This window comes from Anabrus simplex, chromosome 1 (genome assembly GCF_040414725.1).
Source record: "Anabrus simplex isolate iqAnaSimp1 chromosome 1, ASM4041472v1, whole genome shotgun sequence".
NCBI classification, from domain to species: domain Eukaryota; kingdom Metazoa; phylum Arthropoda; class Insecta; order Orthoptera; family Tettigoniidae; genus Anabrus; species Anabrus simplex.
This window is the reverse complement of record NC_090265.1, coordinates 1,405,973,881-1,405,995,053: the sequence shown is the minus strand read 5'-3', so window position 1 is coordinate 1,405,995,053 and position 21,173 is coordinate 1,405,973,881. Positions and strand designations below refer to the sequence as shown.

Genomic DNA, 21,173 nt, shown 5'->3' with positions numbered 1-21,173 from the left:
AATACAGCAATGTTACGTTGATAAAATGAGGTAAAGATAGAAATGTGAATGTAAGTCTACAATGAAATACATATGATATTTAGGTGCGGAAGTGTAAAGTACGCAAATATTACCGGGGAGGATTAGATACTCGGAGATATTTCCGGATACGGATCCGAGTTCGAACCATGAAAACTGAGCGGGATAGCAATGAATGAATTTTTGGAACTTATGTTATGAACTTATCGATGTGCATTTCCAAACTAGAGTATTTGGAACCTCAATTTCTGAGATTTGTCTTATGTTATGTGATTGCCAACCAAATAGCACCTCAGCGCCTGAAAGCTTATTATAAACATCGTTTTTGGATTTGATTAATTGCGTATTTTTGTTATTTTTGAGGTAGGCATTTGTTTGTTGTTCAAGTAGAGATTTTTTGATTCTCCTTTTTGTATTTTCATTTTTGGTGTTGATCTACCGCGTTGTCCTGTAGTTTACATTGAAGGTACGTGGATGTTTGATTTATTATATAAGATTCACTGTAGGTGTAGATTAGATTATTTTGTGCTTTGATTTTCTCTTTTGTTTTGGGCGCTATGCGGACAGTGCTATGTATATTTTGTAAATATTTTGAAATGTTAAGGTAGATAGTACCACCTGGTATTCATAGTCACATAAATTACAGCTGTTTCTTCACGCATACATGAAGGCACCGAAAAATTAGTCACGTACCACCACAAATGTAATTTTGGCAAATGAACCGACCTTTAGTAAAATATTATGAGAAAAATGCCGCAAGTGGTTTTATAAGGTGGAATCTGACACCGTCAATAATGGAATATGACATAATCAGTTGTGTTTGAGTTAAGTGTGGTAAGCGGCAAGTTAATGTTGTAAAAAAGGCGTGTTCATTTGGTTTATGTAGAATACTAAAGCATTTAGCCTATATTATTTTGGGTAGGTGAATTGTCCAGACCTATCACAGTAAATAAATTCTAGGTGTATCATGGCAGTATAAATAATTTCAGATATTTCAGTTCATTTCTATATAACACAGCCTTTTGATTTTCTGTCAGCCACTGGAGTGAGTTACGAGGCAATGACTTGTGTAATTGTAGGTGATGTAAGATTTAAATGAAAGAGTGTTCATGGTTCTGTTTTTCTTTCTTTTCTTTTATTTAAAGACCATTTTAACAATAAAGGTAAAATTTATGTATCAGATTCAAGAGAGTAATGAGTGAAGCATACACATGAGTTGTCACAGATCATTTAATTAATTAATTGATTAATTACTTTAATTTTATTTATATTTCTCAATTTTCATTTTATTGGTAAACCTGTGACGTTTGTACGAGTGAGCCTTTGTTGGTAGACCACAGTGTTGTAATTAGTGTCCATTGACGCATTCGTATGATTATTAATGGTGGTGTCTATTATTTAATTTGAGCCACATTCAAGCCTTTTGTGAGGCAGATTTGTTGGAAGACTTTGAGTTTATTTTATTTTAACCACTTTCAGTTTAATCTATCTCATTTTACTCCATTTGATTTTTGCAACTTGGATTAATAAACCTCATTCATTTTAATTTCGATTCAGTCTTGGGTACAGTTACTTGTAGTTAGTTCGACCCGTCGTCTTTTTCATTTCCTCACCCCATTTTCTTTTTGTGGCCATTCATCCTCGAGGAAGACTGAGGGACGTTTCCACACCCGAGAAGAGAGAGAGTCAATGTAATAGACAAGAAAAATGTTCCACCGATCAATACATTTACTGTGAATGAATTATTGCACTAGTACCGGTTTCGACCTATCTTGGCCATCATCAGCTAGCACACAAATTTACAGTCATAGGACAAAATTACAAAGATGTTACGTAAGAGCATCCGGATGTCTAATGAAAAATGGAAGTAAAATATATTGCAGTATGTTGCGTTAAAATATCTCTGATTAAAAGTGGTGATGGTTAGAATAAACTAAAACATATTGATTGAGCATGGACATGCGTACATAGACACATAAAAATATATATGCCACATCATAAGACACTAAAAAATATAGCACATTAAACACATTAACACATGGTATATTTTAAAAACGTCTATTAAAATTTGAGTTCATGTTGCGTTGCATTCATTCTTCAATACTCTTGTAGTTCTTGTGTTGATTAAGTTGAATATCGAGAATGTTCTATGGCTGATATACTTTGTATTGGTATGTTATAAGAACTCTTGTCATTAAAATTTGAAAATTGAGTACTGTGCAATTCAACTGTTGATGTAGTCAGGTAAGATTTATAGATACAGCAAGATAGGGTTTAATTTTAGAGCAGTTGGTGGTGTTTAACACAACAAATCTCCAAACATATCGGTACACAACCTCCACAGCAACAACAATAACAACCATATAACGTGCATAGACAAGAGAAGTGTCACCACCAACTGCTTTAAAATTAAACCCTATCTTGCTGTATATATAAATCTTACCTGACTACATCAACAGTTGAATTGCACAGTACTCAATTTTCAAAATTTAAATGACAAGAGTTCTTATAACATACCAATACAAAGTATATCAGCCATAGAACATTCTCGATATTCAACTTAATCAACACAAGAACTACAAGAGTACTGAAGAATGAATGCAACGCAACATGAACTCAAATTTTAATAGACGTTTTAAAAATATACCATGTTTTAATGTGTTTAATGTGCTATATTTTTTAGTGTCTTATGATGTGGCATATATATTTTAATGTGTCTATGTACTCGGTTATTCCACTGAAGCTCAACTTGTAGGATTCCAGCAAGATATAGCAGATATCTTGGATTCTGGAGGCCTCTTTTTTTTTTTTTTTTTTTGCTAGTTGTTTTACGTCACACCGACACAGATAGGTCTTATGGCGACGATGGGATAGGAAAGGGCTAGTAGTGGGAAGGAAGCGTCCGTGGCCTTAATTAAGGTACAGCCCCAGCATTTGCCTGGTGCGAAAATGGGAAACCACGGAAAACCATCTTCAGGGCTGCCGATAGTGGGGTTCAGACCTACTATCTCCCGAATACTGGATACTGGCCGCACTTAAGCGACTGCAGCTATCGAGCTCGGTGATTCTGGAGGTCAAATGGACTGTATCGCGATTGACCTGTCTAAAGCATTTGATAGGGTGGATCATGGAAGACTACTGGCAAAAATGAGTGCAATTGGACTAGACAAAAGAGTGACTGAATGGGTTGCTATATTTCTAGAAAATAGATCTCAGAGAGTTAGAGTAGGTGAAGCTTTGTCTGACCCTGTAATAGTTGAGAGGGGAGTTCCTCAGGGCAGTGTTATCGGACCTTTATGTTTTCTTATATATATAAATGATATGAGTAAAGGAGTGGAATCGGAGGTAAGGCTTTTTGCGGATGATGTTATTCTCTATAGAGTGATAAATAAGTTACAAGATTGTGAGCAACTGCAACGTGACCTCGAAAATGTTGTGAGATGGACAGCAGGCAATGGTATGTTGATAAACGGGGTTAAAAGTCAGGTTGTGAGTTTCACAAATAGGAAAAGCCCTCTCAGTTTTAATTACTGTGTTGATGGGGTGAAAGTTCCTTTTGGGGATCATTGTAAGTATCTAGGTGTTAATATAAGGAAAGATCTTCATTGGGGTAATCACATAAATGGGATTGTAAATAAAGGGTACCGATCTCTGCACATGGTTATGAGGGAGTTTAAGGGCTGTAGTAAGGATGTAAAGGAGAGTGCATATAAGTCTCTGGTAAGACCCCAACTAGAGTATGGTTCCAGTGTATGGGACCCTCACCAGGATTACCTGATTCAAGAACTGGAAAAAATCCGAACAAAAGCAGCTCGATTTGTTCTGAGTGATTTCCGACAAAAGAGTAGCGTTACAAAAGTGTTGCAATGTTTGGGTTGGGAAGAATTGAGAGAAAAAGAAGAGCTGCTCGACTAAGTGGTATGTTCCGAGCTGTCAGCGGAGAGATGGCGTGGAATGATATTAGTAGACGAATAAGTTTGAATGGCGTTAATAAAAGTAGGAAAGATCACAATATGAAGATAAAGTTGGAATTCAAGAGGACAAACTGGGGCAAATATTCATTTATAGGAAAGGGAGTTAGGGATTGGATTAACTTACCAAGGGAGATGTTCAATAAATTTCCAATTTCTTTGAAATCATTTAGGAAAAGGCTAGGAAAGCAACAGATAGGGAATCTGCCACCTGGGCAACTGCCCTAAATGCAGATCAGTATTGATTGATTACTCATGTCCATGCTCAATCAATAGGTTTTAGTTTATTCTAACCATCACCACTTTTAATCAGAGATATTTTAATGCAACATACTGCAATATATTTTACTTCCATTTTTCATTAGACATCCGGATGCTCTTATGTAACATCTTTGTAATTTTGTCCTATGACTGTAAATTTGTGTGCTAGCTGATGATGGCCAAGATAGGTCGAAACCGGTACTAGTGCAATAATTCATTCACAATAAATGTATTGATCGGTGGAAGATTTTTCTTGTCGATTACATTGAATCCAATCAATACGGAACATGAAACTAATAAATAATAAAAAGAGAGAGAGTCTACGTGTGCGGTGAGAATTTTTTTTTATTTTAGGAGCAGCCGGAGCAACATTTAATCAAGAGGAGCACCGCCACACATGCCTTGAAAAGGGCACAGTATGTAATGGTAAGACAGCAGCAACAGCATTCATTGTTCACTGCTGCCATCTGGTCTTCATACTATGAACTACTTTCTTAGAAAAAAAAATGCTAATCACTCTAATACATCGAAGGTTTCCGGCGACGCAGGATGGGAAAGGTCCTGGAATAGGAAGGTAACAGCCATGGCCTTAATTAAGGTACAGTCCCAGGATTTCCTGGTGTAAAAATGGGGAAACTATGGAAAACCATCTTAACGGCTGCCAACGGTGGGATTCGATCCAACCATCCCCCGAATCCAAGCGCATAGCTACACGACACTAACTGCACGTCCAACTTGCTAAGTCATTTTTGAAAATATGTACTGTATTTTTCTATCAGCAGTGGAATTTTTAAATCGTCATATTCTGTATAGGGTGCCCGAGATGTACAGTAGCCCACTGGTTTTGTGATTCAACATACTGTGGTTAAGTTACTGCGTCAGTCGGCTCACTTACTGTCCACATATTATTGAAGTCTTGTGCAACGATATGACATACAAACTGAAACAGTACTGAGTCGTTCTTGCTTCCCAATATAAGACAGGTACTCTTGAGTGGTCATGAGCATGACTCATAGTCATAGGGCAGGCTGGAGTCGAGTTTAATTAATTGTCAAATGTCAACTAAGTTATAATAGTAAGATCCTTAAACTAATAAATAGTATAACCTAATAGCCTACCTACTTACTAGCTACTTTAGAATTATGTTTTGACTACCTTTTTAACACTGAAAATAAATACATCTAATATTTAAACCTCCCTGTAAGAAGAGGACGGTGAATGCAAGTGGGTATTATTTTCAAATGAGCTGAGCTCGGGAGTCCATTTAGTGTACGATTCTTTCAGTGTACCATGACTATATGTATTGCTTCGGAGGAAGCCCGGCTCTCCGCCAGTGTCCACTGTCCAGTGTGCCGGTAAGAAGCCGTGTGTATCTTGTGTCCCACTGAGCCACGCTTGTTCACGATTCTTTCGATGTGCCATGATTCACTGTCTCGCTGCAGCGGAAGCTTGGCTCCCCGTCAACGTCCAGTCAGTGCGCCACTCAGCACTGTCCGCTGTGAGTAAGCTGAATCGTGTCCCGTGAGCTCGCCGTTCCTGTGAATCGATTCACTCGGACACTTGAATGAATCGATACACTGCTTCGAATCATGCATTCAGTGGTCAACACTACCAACAATGTCACACAGAAAAACACCACAAAACAAAGCAACAGCAGGTCAGAACAACACGTGTACATACACCAGTTCAGTTCAGATTTTTCAGCTTCCCAGTTTGTACCGTGCATTAGGATCACCTCTGCCATTTGGGGGTGAGGGAGGCAGTGGCAGCTCACCTATCTATCATGTGCAGCCTTACTGAGGCGATAACCACAATTCAACAGTTATCTCTTCAAATATCCAAAAGCCTAGTTACTAATATTTCTCGATGAGCCACCTGAACTGGTACAGCAATTAATTAACGGCCGACCCCTGCCCTAAAGGAGAGCTTCATACACTCTCAGTTCCATGTCACAGTACTAGAAGATAAAATACCGTATTTCTCTTAATTTAAGATGATACAAGGTGACTCCCACTTTTTCCTTCAAATTTTTTTATCAGGCTTAAAAATTGCTTTGTGAAATCATAATTTTATTTATACTGGTAACAAATTTTAAATTTAACATGAGAAATAGAATAAACACACACAAGTATCATATTAATCCTACCTACTTTCCTAATCATTTTCATTAGAGGAATCTGATACTGCCTTGGAAAGTTCACGGAATTCCTATTTGTAAGCCTGCATTCGTATGACATCACGTGTTACGGCCATTCTGTCTTTACATTTTTCGTGCACATACCTCACAATTTCTCCTTCAACATCTGGAAAGCGTCCTTGTTCCAAACCACTGCGTGAATTTTTTGTACAGTGTGCTGTATGTTTTCCGCAAATTCCCCCCCGCCTCTTTCGGGGTATGTCTTGGCTACCTGGTAGTGCCCTTTAAGTTTTACATTTTGCCTTATATCTGCTAGGTTTGGCTTTCACAGTTTAATATTTCTTATTTATATGCTTAGTATTTGTGTCTATGACTTTCTTTGGATGTGTTTCAAATATTTGATAGCCTCCCTTCCCTCCCACCCACCACCCTCCCACGCGCAATTGTCTTCTGTATGTTACTCGCATTGTTTCTATGGCAACGTGCCTTCCACTCTTATCTAGCCAATTGAGCTGGCTTTCCCCCTCCCTCCCCGTCTGCCGCTAGCTCTGCTGTGTCGAGCTACGGACGAGGTTAGAGACTTGACTTGTAGCCAGCAGCCTGGCGATAACACGGTGCTTGGAGTGACAGCGGGCTGGTCCCGCTCGGGTTTCGAACCCTTGACTGTCCATGGTATTGGAGGTAAGAAGTTAACTAAATAAAGATTGAAGTTTTAGCGGGGGTAATGAAGGGAGGATATCATTTGTGAAACTTTCACTAACATGAGATGATTGTACTACAGTGCCCTTTAAGTAAAAGAACATGTCCTGGCACTTTGGAATTTGCTGCCACCTTCGTGGTCAGTTAGGTTAAAATGTTGAATTAACTTGTTTATTATCTGTTAAATTGGCTGTGAGCCGAGTCTAGTGACGGTAGTAGTGAGTGGAATAATACGGGGTTATCGGGTGTCGTCTGTTTTCGATGTGGATTAAGGGGATACATGGGCGAAGTGGAGCCCTAAAAGTTCAGCAGAAAGCTGACTAGGCCAGGAGTCTGTCTCCGTTCGAGCCGACCGTTCTTCCTTTGATGTTGAGAGATGCGAATCCCATCTCCCCCTTTAATCAGTGTTGGATATCCCGCCCGAGTGCTTGAAAATATCGGGCAATGTTAAGGGTTTAGCTCCTTTTATTCCCCTTGAGTTAAATAATGTACCCACCTAAACCCTCTTGGATACGGGGAGTGTTCTTTCTTTGGTGAGTGAATCTTGGGTTATTTCACATAATTGCTGATATTCAGCCTGTATCTTTTTCATGTATTTTGGCCAACCTGTCTAAACTTGAAAATTTGTTTAATCAGAGGTAAGATTCGCATTTTCAATTTTACGTGGAAGTACTGCTTTTATGTGGCCAAGGATTTATCGTGTCCTGTGGTACTTGGGGCTAATTTTTTTGCTTATGTTGGACTTGTGTTAGACATGCAAAATAGCATTTGCTGGTTCAAGTTTGCTGAGCAGGAGAAAAAATCTGTTTGTCCGTGCGTAATTCTGCCTTAGTTTTGTGTGTAACACCCCCTGAGGGTGAAATGGTCTCTGATCTTAGCCATTTACCTGAGGACAAGGCTCAGTGCATTAGGGAGATATGTGATGTGTTTCCTGATGTTTTTACTAAAAAACTGGGAATTACTAACATACTTGAGTATAAGATCGAGGTTACCGATTCCGTCCCTGTTAGGATTCCACCTTATCAGCTTTTTTCCCCTAAAATGCAAGCGTTGAAGCAGATTATTAACAAGATGCTTGATGACGGTATCAAACATCCTTCGACTTCAGCATACTCCTTTCCCATTTTTCTAGTACCCAAACTGCAAGGTGGGTTTAGGCTTGTTCTTGACTACAGGGTGTTAAATAAGAAGATCGTATTACAATCTGTTCCTCTCCCAGATTTGCACTCGTGTTTTCTTTGGTTCCAACGGGCCAAGTACATTACTGTCTTGGAGTTGAACCAAGCTTATTATCAGATCCCTTTGGCCGAAGAATCTCTTCATCTAATAGCCTTTGCGACCGATTGGAACCTGTATGAATTTTGCTGTGTGCCCTTTGGTAAATCCACTGGGGCTGCAGTGTTGACTAGACTCCTTGATCACTTGTTTTCAAACATTAAATTCAGTCATTTGTACCATTATTTGGATGATGTGGCCGTGAATTCGAAACCTTTGAAGATCATCTTCAGCATCTCAAATAAATCTCGTCCCGGTTGCGGCAATCTGGGTTGAAGGTCAAGCTGTCGAAGCTCTCTTTCGCTAGGCCCCAGATGTCTTTTCTTGGTCATACTGTTTCGCCTAGTGGGGCATCGATTGACCAATCTCACACCCAGGCTATTCATCAGTTTTGGAGCCCCTACTGACGTTCAAGGCATCGCTCGGTCTGTTGGGATGATTAATTTATTTTGCAAGTTCATCCCCAACTTCGCTAATCGTGCTGCTCCCCTTATCTTGCTTCGTTGTAAGAGAGTTAAGTTTGAATGGGGGTCTTCTCAGCAGGCGGCTTTTGAGGACTTGAAAATGGCTATTTCCAGTGCTCCAATGTTGGTTATGCCAGATTTTAGCAAGCCTTTTGTAGTTCAAACCGATGCCTCCTCATCTGCTGTCGCGGCGGTTTTGTTGCAGGATTCGGAATTGGGCAGGCGCCCCATTGCGTACGGTTCTAGGACGTTGTCCCCGCTTGAGTGAAAGTATTTGGTTTATGAGCTTGAGGGTTTAGCGGTTTTATTCGCCCTAGAGAAGTTTAGGATGTATCTGGAACACATTAAGTTCCTGCTTGAAACCGCTAATCTGGCACTTAGCTGGGTCCCTGGTAAGCCTAGAAGGACTGGTCGCTTAGCCAGGTGGGGTATTTGGATTTCCGGCTTCCAATTCGAAGTCCGCCATATTCAAGGGACGGAAAATGTCATCGCCGATTCCTTAAGTCAAATGTTCTCAGACCACAATGTTAGTTCTTCTGATTCCTCAGGTTCTGAACCCCTCCGTTTGTTACATCTCTCCAGTGGTATCCTATCGGATACCACTCTGTTGTTTCACCAGATTGCTAAACTTCAGAACGAGGATCTGGTGTTGGCCCCTATTATTCGGGATCTTAGAAGCGGGCAGAATATTGCCCCCTACGTCCTGAGAAGAGATATTCTGTGTTGTCCATCCTGGTCTGATAAGAAGATGAAAGTGGTCATCCCCTCGGTCTTGGTTCCGGTGATTTTTAAATATTACCACGAAACTCCTTTAGGCGGTCATCAGGGAGTGTTCAAGACTAGGGAGAAGATTCGGGAGAACTTCATCTGGAAAGGCCTGGACGGGGAAATTTGGGAGATGGTTAAGGCCTGTAAAGTCTGTGACCTTAGCAAGCCAACTGTGAATTTGAGAGTGGGTCTCTTATCGTTCCACCAAGCTACTCTTCCAATGGAGCGGATGTACATTGATTACGTGGGCCCCCTTCCTCGCTCCAAGGGTGATGGGAATTGATTTATTCTGGTGTGTGTGGAAGGGTTTACCCATTTTTCGTGGCTATTCCCCACCAAACTTGCTACCGCCGAAACAACTATTAGGTGTCTCTAAGTCCATCTTTTCATCCTTCAGGCCGTGTCAATTTTTGGTATCCGACAATGCTAAGGCATTTACCTTGAATTTGTTTAGAAGGTTTCAATTCAGTCTTTTGATTTCCCATGTCACGACTTCCCCATATTACCCTCAGCCCTCGTATGCTGAAAGGGTTAATCGCAACATTCGTTCGGCCCTCATTGCTTTCCACCATCAGGATGTTTTGAGATGGGATACCTCCCTTACTTGTCTCACCTTCACTTTCAACTCCGCTATCCATGAAGATCAAAAATTTTCTCCGGATTCCCTAATGTTTTTCTTTGTGCCAAATTCTCCTATTTCCAACTTATGGAACATTAATGAGTTGCTTCCCGAGAAAACTGATTCTCCTAAAATTAGGGAGATTTGGAAGAAAGCCAAACATAACCTTAAAGTATCATACGAGCAGAAGCGGGTCCGCTAAAATCAAGGCCGTCGACCTACCGACTTGGCTGTCAGGGATAAGGTGTTTATTAAAATTTTTGTGCCATATGGGAAATTAGCTCCTTGTTTCAAAGGCCCCTGCACTATTCTCGATTTCCTCACCCCTGTCACTTTGCTAGTCAGTGACCCGGAGACCGAGAGAGTTTTGAGAGTGCATCTGTCCCAGGTTAAACCCGCTTGAGGGGTGGCTTTCGCCCTCTTCCAGTTTCTGTTAATTATTACATCTTCATTTTGTTCTACTTTGGTGGGTTTTCCTTTTCTTAAAGGGCGATTTAATTATCCTGGCAATTTCTTGCCCTTAGTTAATTGTTTTTATCTGAGAATGTTTTGTAAATCCTCCAGGAGTTCCCCCCACTTTTCCTTTTCCTGACCTCCACACTGATGGTAGTGCCGTTGTTGCACCTCAACTGATGTTCCGACTTTTCGCCTTCCTAACTACTTGCTTTGTCGACATGCTGCTGGCTCTCTGCTTTGTGTTTGCAGTTTTGGAAAGATCGTCGCCAGTGCCCCAAGCTTCGAGAGAGGGGCCCCCGCTGAAGCTGGTTCTTGGGCATCTTACCCTTCTGATGCCATGTGTCATTGGCAAATTCTTCCAAACAGCAGCGTGCGGCTCCTTGCTGCAATTTACGATTTTGGGAACTCTCTCATCTATTATAATTGTTTGGATGGCGTGCTGGTTCACCTACTCCAAGGTCTTTCCATCATGCGGACATGTCAGCCACGCTGGCCAGTCTGGTCCAACTATGTGCTATGGGACTCGTCATATCTACATCATTTGTCATCGTGTCATCCCGGGAAGACATATCATCACTTCATATCTCAACTCTGATCCCTCAAGAAAGAGCCCGTCGAAAACAGAAATTATGAAGATAGTATACCAAGATGTATACAGTAAATGTGGTACTTCGGTAGAGATGAGACGCAGGGCGTGTACCATTCGTTGAAGTGCATACAGAGGGAGAGGGTTTGTTTAAATAAATCTTAAATTTTTTTTTCCAGAGTTTATTAAGAAATTGAAAGTAATGTCACCTCTGTACAGCGGATACAGTAGAAAATGTTCCTCGTCCTATGGCTGGCGATGTCCTTGGATTCCGGCAGCTCCATTTTCCATATCAGCGAACCACCATTCGTCCCCCGATGGAAGTTCTAGAAAATCCATTCGATGTCTTGAAGATCCATGCGACGTTAATGAATGGCGTTGAGGTAGTCCTTGTGAATGGTGAACATGAATGAACATCGTTAAGCCCTGGGGCGAGTTAATGTAAAGGCTGCTTCTGCACAGATGAGAGGAACGTTTATAAATGGTTTTAACAGAGTTCAAACACAAAATGTATCTTTATCACACGGTGAAATGTCACTCAATTTTGTCCCGTGTTAAGTGAAAGAATGCCACTAGACTCGAATAAGCATGTAAGTTAATACTCATAAAATAAAAGTCCACTCGAAACTTATCGTCGAGTTTAACAGAGTCACTTAAAAGTTTGTGGCACTTGGTACAACGTAAGGTAATGCCGCATGACTTAGTTCTTTGAAGCACTGTTCAACATAATTCATTGAAAATAAAGATGTTCCACTCGTGAATTAGAACTCATTCACGTATTGAAAATAACATGAAATCAAAAGACGAAATTAATCGAGTATTGACAGTCCTTGGTTCGACTGTTCGTAAACTGAATGTTTGCCGAATTGAAATGTGCTGTTTATTAGAATTGAAATGCACTGTTCACACATGCACAGTTCACAGTTCATGACCTAAAATATTAACACAGTTCATGGAATGGTAAATTAAATTTGGATTCAAACACAGTCTTATAACTCGAAGTATTTAGTACTCGGTAAGGAGCAATCAGTTCTAAGTCCTGTCCATAACATAAAACTTCAATTTCGAGCACTCGAAAACGTTTGCGAGTCTTAGACACTCGTATAGAGTAACAGTCAATAGATAATGTCCAGACGATACACAATTCATCTCACATCTTATCGGAGTAAAAAGTTGTCACAGTATAAAGAAATCTGCATAAGTCCATATTCAACACGATTAGGTTAAAGTCCACGGACTTGAAACTTAATAGCGGCTTCACGCTCGATCACGGTGCCCGCGAACCGACTGTGCGAACACTACAGTCTAGCGTGCACATTGATACTCCGGCCACACACTGGCATCACACTCTGGCAACATGCTGTAACACACTGCAGCGCACTGCAGCACACTCTAACATGCTGGAACACACACTGGTCTGCTGAGCGAAGCAGTACGTATTTATATCTGATCCGGGCCTCCACCCCTTGTTCCATAACTTTATCGTCCCAAGTCAGATTCACGTGAAATTCGGCAGGAACATAGCTAAGGGATCAAGTTATATGGTGATGTTGTTCAATTTGTTCAATTATTATCGTGGGAAAAGTTATTACCCGTCGAAACTTGAAGAACATTCTACATCAGTCTAGGCTCTGTAGTGCGGCGAGGCATGCTGTGACGTCACCCGCTCACTACGTCACACGCGCACAGCTGTTGCTCGCCGTCCAGTCAGTCCTTCGTAAGCGGCCCGGAGCGTAACACGTAAGTTTTAAAATTTCTATGACGGGGACTTAGTTTGTACCGCCGTTACCGGTACAGTATATTTATGTGTAAAATTCTTGTACGTGTGTTCGTTCAAACAAAAAAGGAAAAAATATGCTCCTTCCTGGTGAAGGGATCCCCAACCCTCCCCGCAAATCCCCCCCGCCTCTTTCGGGGTATGTCTTGGCTATGATTTACATTTTGCCTTATATCTGCTAGGTTTGGCTTTTACGGTGTAATATTTCTTATTTATATGCTTAGTATACGTGTCTACAACTTTTTCTGAACGTGTTTCAAATATCTGATTATCTCCCTTTCTCCCCCTCCCCTCCGTGCAATTGTCTTCTGTATATTACTCGTGCTGTTTCTATGGCAAAGTACCTTACCCTCTTCTTTAATCAACTGGGCTAGCTTTCCCCCTCCCTCCCGTCTGCCGCTTGCTCTGCTGTGTCGAGCAGCGGACGAGTCAGAAACTTGACTTGTAGCCAGCGGCCTGGCGATAACCCTGTGTTTGGATTTCGAACCCTTGAATGTCCATGGTGTTGGAGGTAAGAAGTTAACTAAATAAAGATCAGAGTTTTAGCGGGGGTAATGAAGGAAGGATATTGTTTTATGGATTGTGACACTTTCGCTAATATGAGATGTTTTTACTACAGTGCCCTTTAAGTAAAAAAAATACGTCGTGGCACTTTGGAATTTGCTGCCAACTTTGTGGTCAGTTGGGTTAAAATGTTGAATTGTAACTTGTTTATTCCCTGTTAAATTGGCCGTGAGCCAAGTTGTTTATTAACTCACCTCCCTTTCATGAGTCGCAGTCTATCGACCTTGGGTTTATGTTGTATGTTAATGCTTAACTACTACCTTATGCCTTGCCTTAAGCAAATCGGGAGTAAGGCCTCGTTAGAGGCAGCTCCCTTATGTTAATACCTCACTGTATTTAGGATTTACTGAGACCCTTGATGTATGATTCGTACTGCGATGTTCAGAATTATTAAAATTTATTAACTCATAGAGAAAATAAGCACAGGTGTGAGTCTGTATGTGTTAGCGACTAGTTACTGTGGGCACAAGGTGCCTTGAAAACTGAAGGGAGCACTGAAGAGTTGAAACTCACTTTCATGTTTTTCTTGTAACTGTAATTGTAATTCTATATTATTTTTTGGGGGGCATGAGGCCCGGCCTTTATGTACTTGTTCTACAGCCTGAGGCTGACTTAAGCTTTAAAACATGTATCTTTTACATTAATTGTACATGTTAACATACCGAAGGAAAACCCAGCAAGGGAATTGCATCTGTTATAAATGTCTTAATTCTCTGAAAAGTACACTACCATTAACCAGGCTCGGGGCTGTATGCTTTTTCCTTTCCTTCTCCTGTATGGGAATGACAGAGAAATTACGCAGGGGTACAGAGTGGGAGGTCCCACCGATCCATCCAAAAGCCGAGTTACTAATATTTCTCCATGAGTCACCTGAACTGGTATAGCGATTAATTAACGGCTGACCCCTGCCTTAAAGGAGAGCTTCATACACTCCCAGTTCCACGTCACAGTACTAGAAGATAATATACCGTATTTCTCTGAATCTAAGATGACCCTGAATGCAAGGTGACCCCACTTTTTCCTTCAAGAAAATGTAATTAGGCTTAAAAAGTGCTTTGTGAAATCATAATTTTATTTATACTGGTAACAGATTTTAAATTTAACTTGAGAAATAGAAAAAACACACACAAGTATCATGTAAATCCTACCTACTTTCTTAGTCATTTTCATTAGAGGAATCTGATAGTGCCTTTGAAAGTTCAGGGAATTCCTATTCGTGAGCCTGCATTCATATCGCATCTCGTGTTACAACCATTCTGCCCTTGCGTTTTTCGTGCACATACCTCACAATTTCACCTTCAACATCTGGGAAGCGTCTCATTCACAAATGAAGATATTTTCAGAGAAATCCAACTGCTTCAGCAAGGAAAAGCTGCAGGAAGTGATCAAATTACTGGGGAGGTATTAAAGACAATGGGGTGGTACATTGTGCCTTATTTAAAATTTCTCTTTGACTATGTCATAAATAATAGTGTAATACCAAAGGAATGGAAGGAATCTATAATAATACCAATTTATAAAGGAAAGGGTGATAAAAGGAAACCAAAGAACTACAGACCAATCAGCCTGACCAGTATAGTTTGTAAAATTCTGGAGAGTTTAATATCGAAGTACATCAGAGGGATATGTGATGATAAAAATTGGTTCATGAGGAGCCAGTATGGATTTAGAAAGAAATTTTCTTGTGAGGCACAACTGGTGGGATTTCAGCAGGACATATCAGATCAGTTGGATTCAGGAGGTCAGTTAGATTGCATAGCCATAGATCTTTCCAAAGCCTTTGATAGAGTGGAACATGGAATATTATTAAAGAAATTGGAGGGAATAGGATTGGACGTAAGGGTTACACGTTGGATAAAAGCATTTCTAAATTCAAGGGTTCAGAAAGTCAAAGTAGGAAATAATGTATCGCAGGAAGAGAAAGTTTGGAAGGGAATTGCACAGGGTAGTATAATCGGTCCGTTACTTTTCTTAATATACGCAAATGATTTAGGGAACAATATAACATCAAAAATAAGATTGTATGCAGATGACATAATTGTTTATAGAGAAATAAACAACACTGAGGATTGTTCAGAATTACAAAGGGACCTTGAAAGTATCCAACAATGGGTTGAAGAAAATAATATGAAGGTTAATGGAGGCAAATCAACTGTTACAACTTTTACAAACAGGAGCTTTAAAACTGAATTTGAATATACTTTGGATGAGGTAGTTATCCCAAAAGATGGCAAGTGCAAATACTTAGGTGTGAGATTTGAAAGTAATTTGCACTGGAAGGGTCATATTGATGACATTGTTGGGAAAGCAAACAGATCATTCGTTACATGTCATAATGAGGCTACTTAAAGGATGCAACAAAGAATTAAAAGAAAAAGTTACTTGAGTATGGTTCGTCCATTATTGGAATATGCAAACAGTGTTTGGGATCCTCACCAAGAATACCTAATAAAAGAAATAGATAGTGTGCAGAGGAAAGCAGCAAGATTTGTAACAGGGGATTTCAGGAGAAAGAGTAGTGTATCAGAAATGTTAAAGGAACTTGGGTGGGAAACTTTAAGTAAGAGAAGGGAGAAATCTAGACTTACAGGATTATATAGAGCCTATACAGGAGAAGCAGCATGGGGAGATATCCGTGAGAGGCTTCAGTTGGAAAATAATTATATCGGCAGGACTGACCACAAATATAAAATTAGAAGGAATTTTAGCAGAAGCGATTGGGGTAAATTTTCATTCATTGGGAAGGGTGTGAAGGAGTGGAACAGTTTACCAGGGATAGTGTTTGATCCTTTTCCAAAATCTGTACAGATATTCAAGAAGAGAATAAACAGCAACAGAGAAAATAAATGAAGTGTTAGAGGGCATTCGACCGGTGCAGGTTATTGTAAATAAAAAAAATGTGTGTGAATAAATTAATTCCATCCCCTGGTCTAAGGAGTTTGGACAGCCAAAGTAGGGGACTGCCTGTAGGGGTGAAGTACAGTGGGGACTTCGAGGGCCCTGGGACCGCTACGGTAGCTGTGAAGGCCCTTCAGGAACTCTGAAAAGTGGTGGCAAAAGGGGCTCTGGTTAAGACGCAGCAGGTCGTTATGCTACTTAGGATCCAGAACGGGTAAAAAAAAAAATAGTAAATAAATAAATGCAATGTAAATATTAATGTTATACCAGTTTTATAGTATCATTTGAAGCAATTCCACATACTGTATATCAGTTGACTATATTTGTAAGTAGTACAGGAGATATTACAATTAGAATTTTGTAAACTATATAAATTTATTAAGGATGAGCTGTGTGTTTAATAGAAAACATTGTTAGCGTAAATTGTATAATATTGTATTATAGGAAAAATTTTCTTCTCTTGTTAATTTAATATTTAGTGCTTGACAATAATGTATTTTAGTGTACCATTTGCCACCGAGGTAGACACCTCATTTGCAAATAAAGAGATTTTGATTTTTTTTTTTGATTTGTTGCACACCACTGAATGCATTTTTTTGTACAGTATGTATTTTTTAAGCTATCTTTGGCTTCACGCTAACGCTGAACACTGGCTTCAGTTATGCCGAACTTTCTTGCGGCTGCAGAATATTCTTCATTTGTGTGTGTCTAATAACCATTAACTTAAAATTGTCATCATGATATCGACGAGAACCAGTTGAAAATTTGCCAGCAACACCTAATCCACGTGTCTTTACAATACGACAATCTATTGCAAAAGTATTTCTGCTGTCTATAAAACGGTTACTTTTACTAAGCATCTGGTACAGTAGACGTGTTATAAATCTGTCACTGAGTAACCATGGTCTTTCTATGAATTATAAGGGTCTCATCCTTGCTATTCCAATTCGAATGACATTTCCTGCGCAGCTGAGCCTCGGAAGTACATTATGGTCCACCTTGCAATTAGCTCAAGAGAGTAGACCTAATACTGTGATGCCATTCTGCAGATTTGAGAAACTTTTTTGTAGAGGCTAGTAGAATGTCATTCTGTCTTTACTATTTTCTGAGAACCAGTGACGTTACACGGAGGCACTGTACTCGACTGACGCAACTAGCGATGTAGCGTGGATATTGAGGGTCAAGTTCTGCGCGCATGATTGGTAAGGGGGGCGGTGGGGTGAAGGGAAAGAGCATGGTTACCATGGTAGTTGTCAGTGGTGCTCATTACTGTTACATTACCAAGGAAAGACGACCCTTGATTTTTCACATTAATTCTGAGAAAAAACATAGTCTTGGATTTGGAGAAATATGGAACTTGTAAACCGATCTTGTATTAGAACAAGAGGTACTAATATTTTCTCCAGAGTTAATGAGGTACACAGAAAGAGACTTTTTTTAAAATCATACAAACAAATCTGTACTCAAATTTGACTGATCTGGAGCTAACAGTGGTCTAGAACACCCTAGAGTTGAGCCTCTATGGCAATGTCAGTCGAACTTGTTCTTCTTCCAGCACAGCTATAACATCCTCCCAGTATATCTTGAGCCCAACAGCCAACACCTTGTGCTCTTCGGGAAGAGGTCCTCCCTGTCTTTTGGATTTGGATTCTAAATTAAAACCCTGATAGCTGTTGAACATCACTCTCAATTTGACTCTGCAATTAATTCTACATTCTGGTATAATGAGGCCTCAGATCCTTTTAACAGTCCTAATACCATCTTGGCCGTGATGGCTTCAGTTTGACAAAATCCTTAAATGTATGTACATCCAACCTTTGTCCTGTTTCTCTATGGGGTTGTGTATGAAGTAAGATGAATCTTTGTAGCATTATTTTACAACTGGATGCCCTTCCTGATGTCAACCTCATCAGAGGAGTTAATGAGATGAGATGAGATGAGATGAGATGAAATGAATGACTTGATATATGATGGTAGAAAGGGTGAGTAAAACCCAGTGATGGCAAATAGCCTACTCCTGTCGAATAGCACCAAGGCTATTCAAGGCTTTACGTCCACATCTGATGGATGAATCACCATCAACAGCATCATATGCCCTCACTCCACAAAAACAATGTGAAGAGGTTTGGTGTTTAATCCAGACTTCTAGCATCCAATATAATGTATAATTGTACACCACCACCTCTCCTACCCTGATGCCCAACATTCTGATGGTGAAATTGTTTCGATCAACAAGACTCGAACCAGCTAAACATGGTGTCAGACCATGCCTTAACGATCATGGCCATCAGGCAGACTAGGCTAAATCCTTAAATAGATCAAATGATGATGTCCTAGAAAAAAATTGCCATAAATGTAACCATTGTCTTTATAATAAAAAATAGTAATGTGTCTAATCTATTTAAGAAAGTTTCAAATCAGAGCACTCCGGTATATAACACCACCACCACCACCACCACCACAATCATCATCATCATCATCATCATCACAACCTTAAAAAGTAAAAAAATCAGGTTTTTTTTTTTTTTTTTTTTTTTTTGCAGCATATCCCGACATGTTGCGGCACATAACTGATGACGTAACTCTGAAGAATATTTAACACGTTACTCTGCTCAATTATGCAATTTCTCTTTTTAATTAATTAATTTATTTATTTATAATTACTGAAATACTGCATGTATCTGAGCTTTAGAACAATGACTCATCATTGTAACTGTCTTAGGCCACTTCATAAATTTCTGAACTAGATTTATTCTCAAAGCACTGGCTTTGTTGAACGGATTTTAAGGTTTATTTCTTTAAGACTCCTTTTTTTGGGAAGCTTTGATCTGAATTAAATTTTTGTCCTTGTAAATATGCTAGAATATAGTCTCACAGTCAGCATTGCTATGTGGAAATGATAAAATAAAAAGCAATACATTAGAGGTTCTATCATATTTAAGAACACCACCAGCTGATTGCAAATGTCTCGCCAGTGTCCACTGAAAATCAATTCTCTTTAGCTACTTAAAGAATGAGTAAAAACGTGGGATTTAAAATAATAAAAAATAAAAAAAGACAGGAATACTCAATCTGATCTCAAAATCGGGAGATAAGTCTCTGCGATCGGGAGGGAGGAAGGACCAAAAATATGGAGTCTTCCACTTAAAAAGGGGGAGTTGGAATGTCTGTCATCATCAATCAGATCCCAGAACTATAAAACCAAGTCCATCTTACCTGTTAAGAGTAGATTTTGAGACATTACTAACTGGTGGTCTAAATACAGGTGGATGTATAGAGGATCTAATACTTCTACAGGAGTAAAAACTTGGTTTTGATGCAAGTGAACACGATGACGGCTTCTTCATTAACTGTGGATCTAAACTGATCCACTGATACTGCAAAAAGAACAAAAATAAATCATCAAATGAGAGTTTCAATAATAACATACATTATAGGTAGAATTGGTACCCATGGCAGAATATTAGCCTATATGGAAGAAATATTGAACTGAACATGATACAGTCAGACACATCATAAATAGGCCCAGATTCTTATGTAATTACTAGAGTCCAGATTTCCATGCAAATGCATGTTCCTAAATAAGCTGGTTACACTTTTTAAACTTTGCAAATATTAGTTTTATGACTAATAAATTCCAATAACCGTACTTTTTCAGTGCATGTTTGCATGTTTTGGCCTTTTTGGGTGAAAATTCATGCATAATGCATGTTTTGAAAATTTTGGATTTAATAGCGAATAATTGGACATTTATATTGGATTATATGACTTTTCTTCTGACTTTGACACATATATTATAATAACTTGCATGATAGTGCATTTTTTGAATATTGGTTTGCAGAATTCGGGACTGTACGTCAATGTTGTCTAACAGTGAGAGAGAAAGAAAATGTATTCTTGGCATACTACTTGACAGTCAAAGTTATAAATTTCATAGTTGGTTCCGTATTGAGTAAAGACTACACGAAAAATAAATACAAATTTATGATCAACCTTCTCAATACTTTACAATCATGTGATGTTTAAAAAAACATTACAATGTGATGTTGCAAGGTACTAGTTTTGGTCCTATAAGGACCATCATCACTCTAGCCTAGATACAATGTAAAAAACCATATTCCTAAAACAGAATAGCGTGGAAAGATGAAAGACGGAATGAAAGGATGGGAAAGTGGTGGAAAGATATACATACATAAGATGTTGTTAAATGTATTGTGGTGAGTATGACAAAGCTATGTTAAACAGTGACAAGTAAAATCTGATGTAAATGGCTTGTTAAAATTAATCATAAGATAAAAAGAAGACACTGGTTGACAATTATTCTTATGTTGCACATCTAAAAATTGAATAAAGTCTGAAGTAAACAAAGTCCAGTGTTTGTGATAAGTTCTAGAATTCAACATAAGCGCAGAGGGAATAATTAGTCCAATAAGTCCAGAAAAAGGTTAATGTTGACAAAGTTGTTGGACATATCTTGTGGAACAATGAAATCTTGCCGTATTCTAATGAGGCAGTCCAAATTCAATAGGAACCGAAAGAACCTGGAGAAAAGAAAGTTTGAGTTAATGCTAAGGATTAAAATGAGGGAACGAACCGATGAAAAATGTACATTGAGAACTCACCATGCGCAATGTGAAACAAGCTTGCCAGTGTGAGTGCAACTAACAGAATGATAGCCGC

The 21,173-nt window shown here is 39.3% G+C and overlaps 1 protein-coding gene across 2 annotated transcripts in view; it reads right to left on the bottom strand.

The window, feature by feature from the left end:
* The window catches only part of LOC136878996 (centrosomal protein of 78 kDa), a 411,354-nt gene that overhangs the window by 147,659 nt on the left and 242,522 nt on the right, over window positions 1-21,173 (bottom strand). For both annotated transcript variants that reach the window (XM_067152670.2, XM_067152679.2), the window contains exon 7: window positions 19,710-19,870. In XM_067152670.2, coding sequence (XP_067008771.1) covers window positions 19,710-19,870 — 161 coding nt within the window. The remainder of the gene's footprint in view (window positions 1-19,709; window positions 19,871-21,173) is intronic.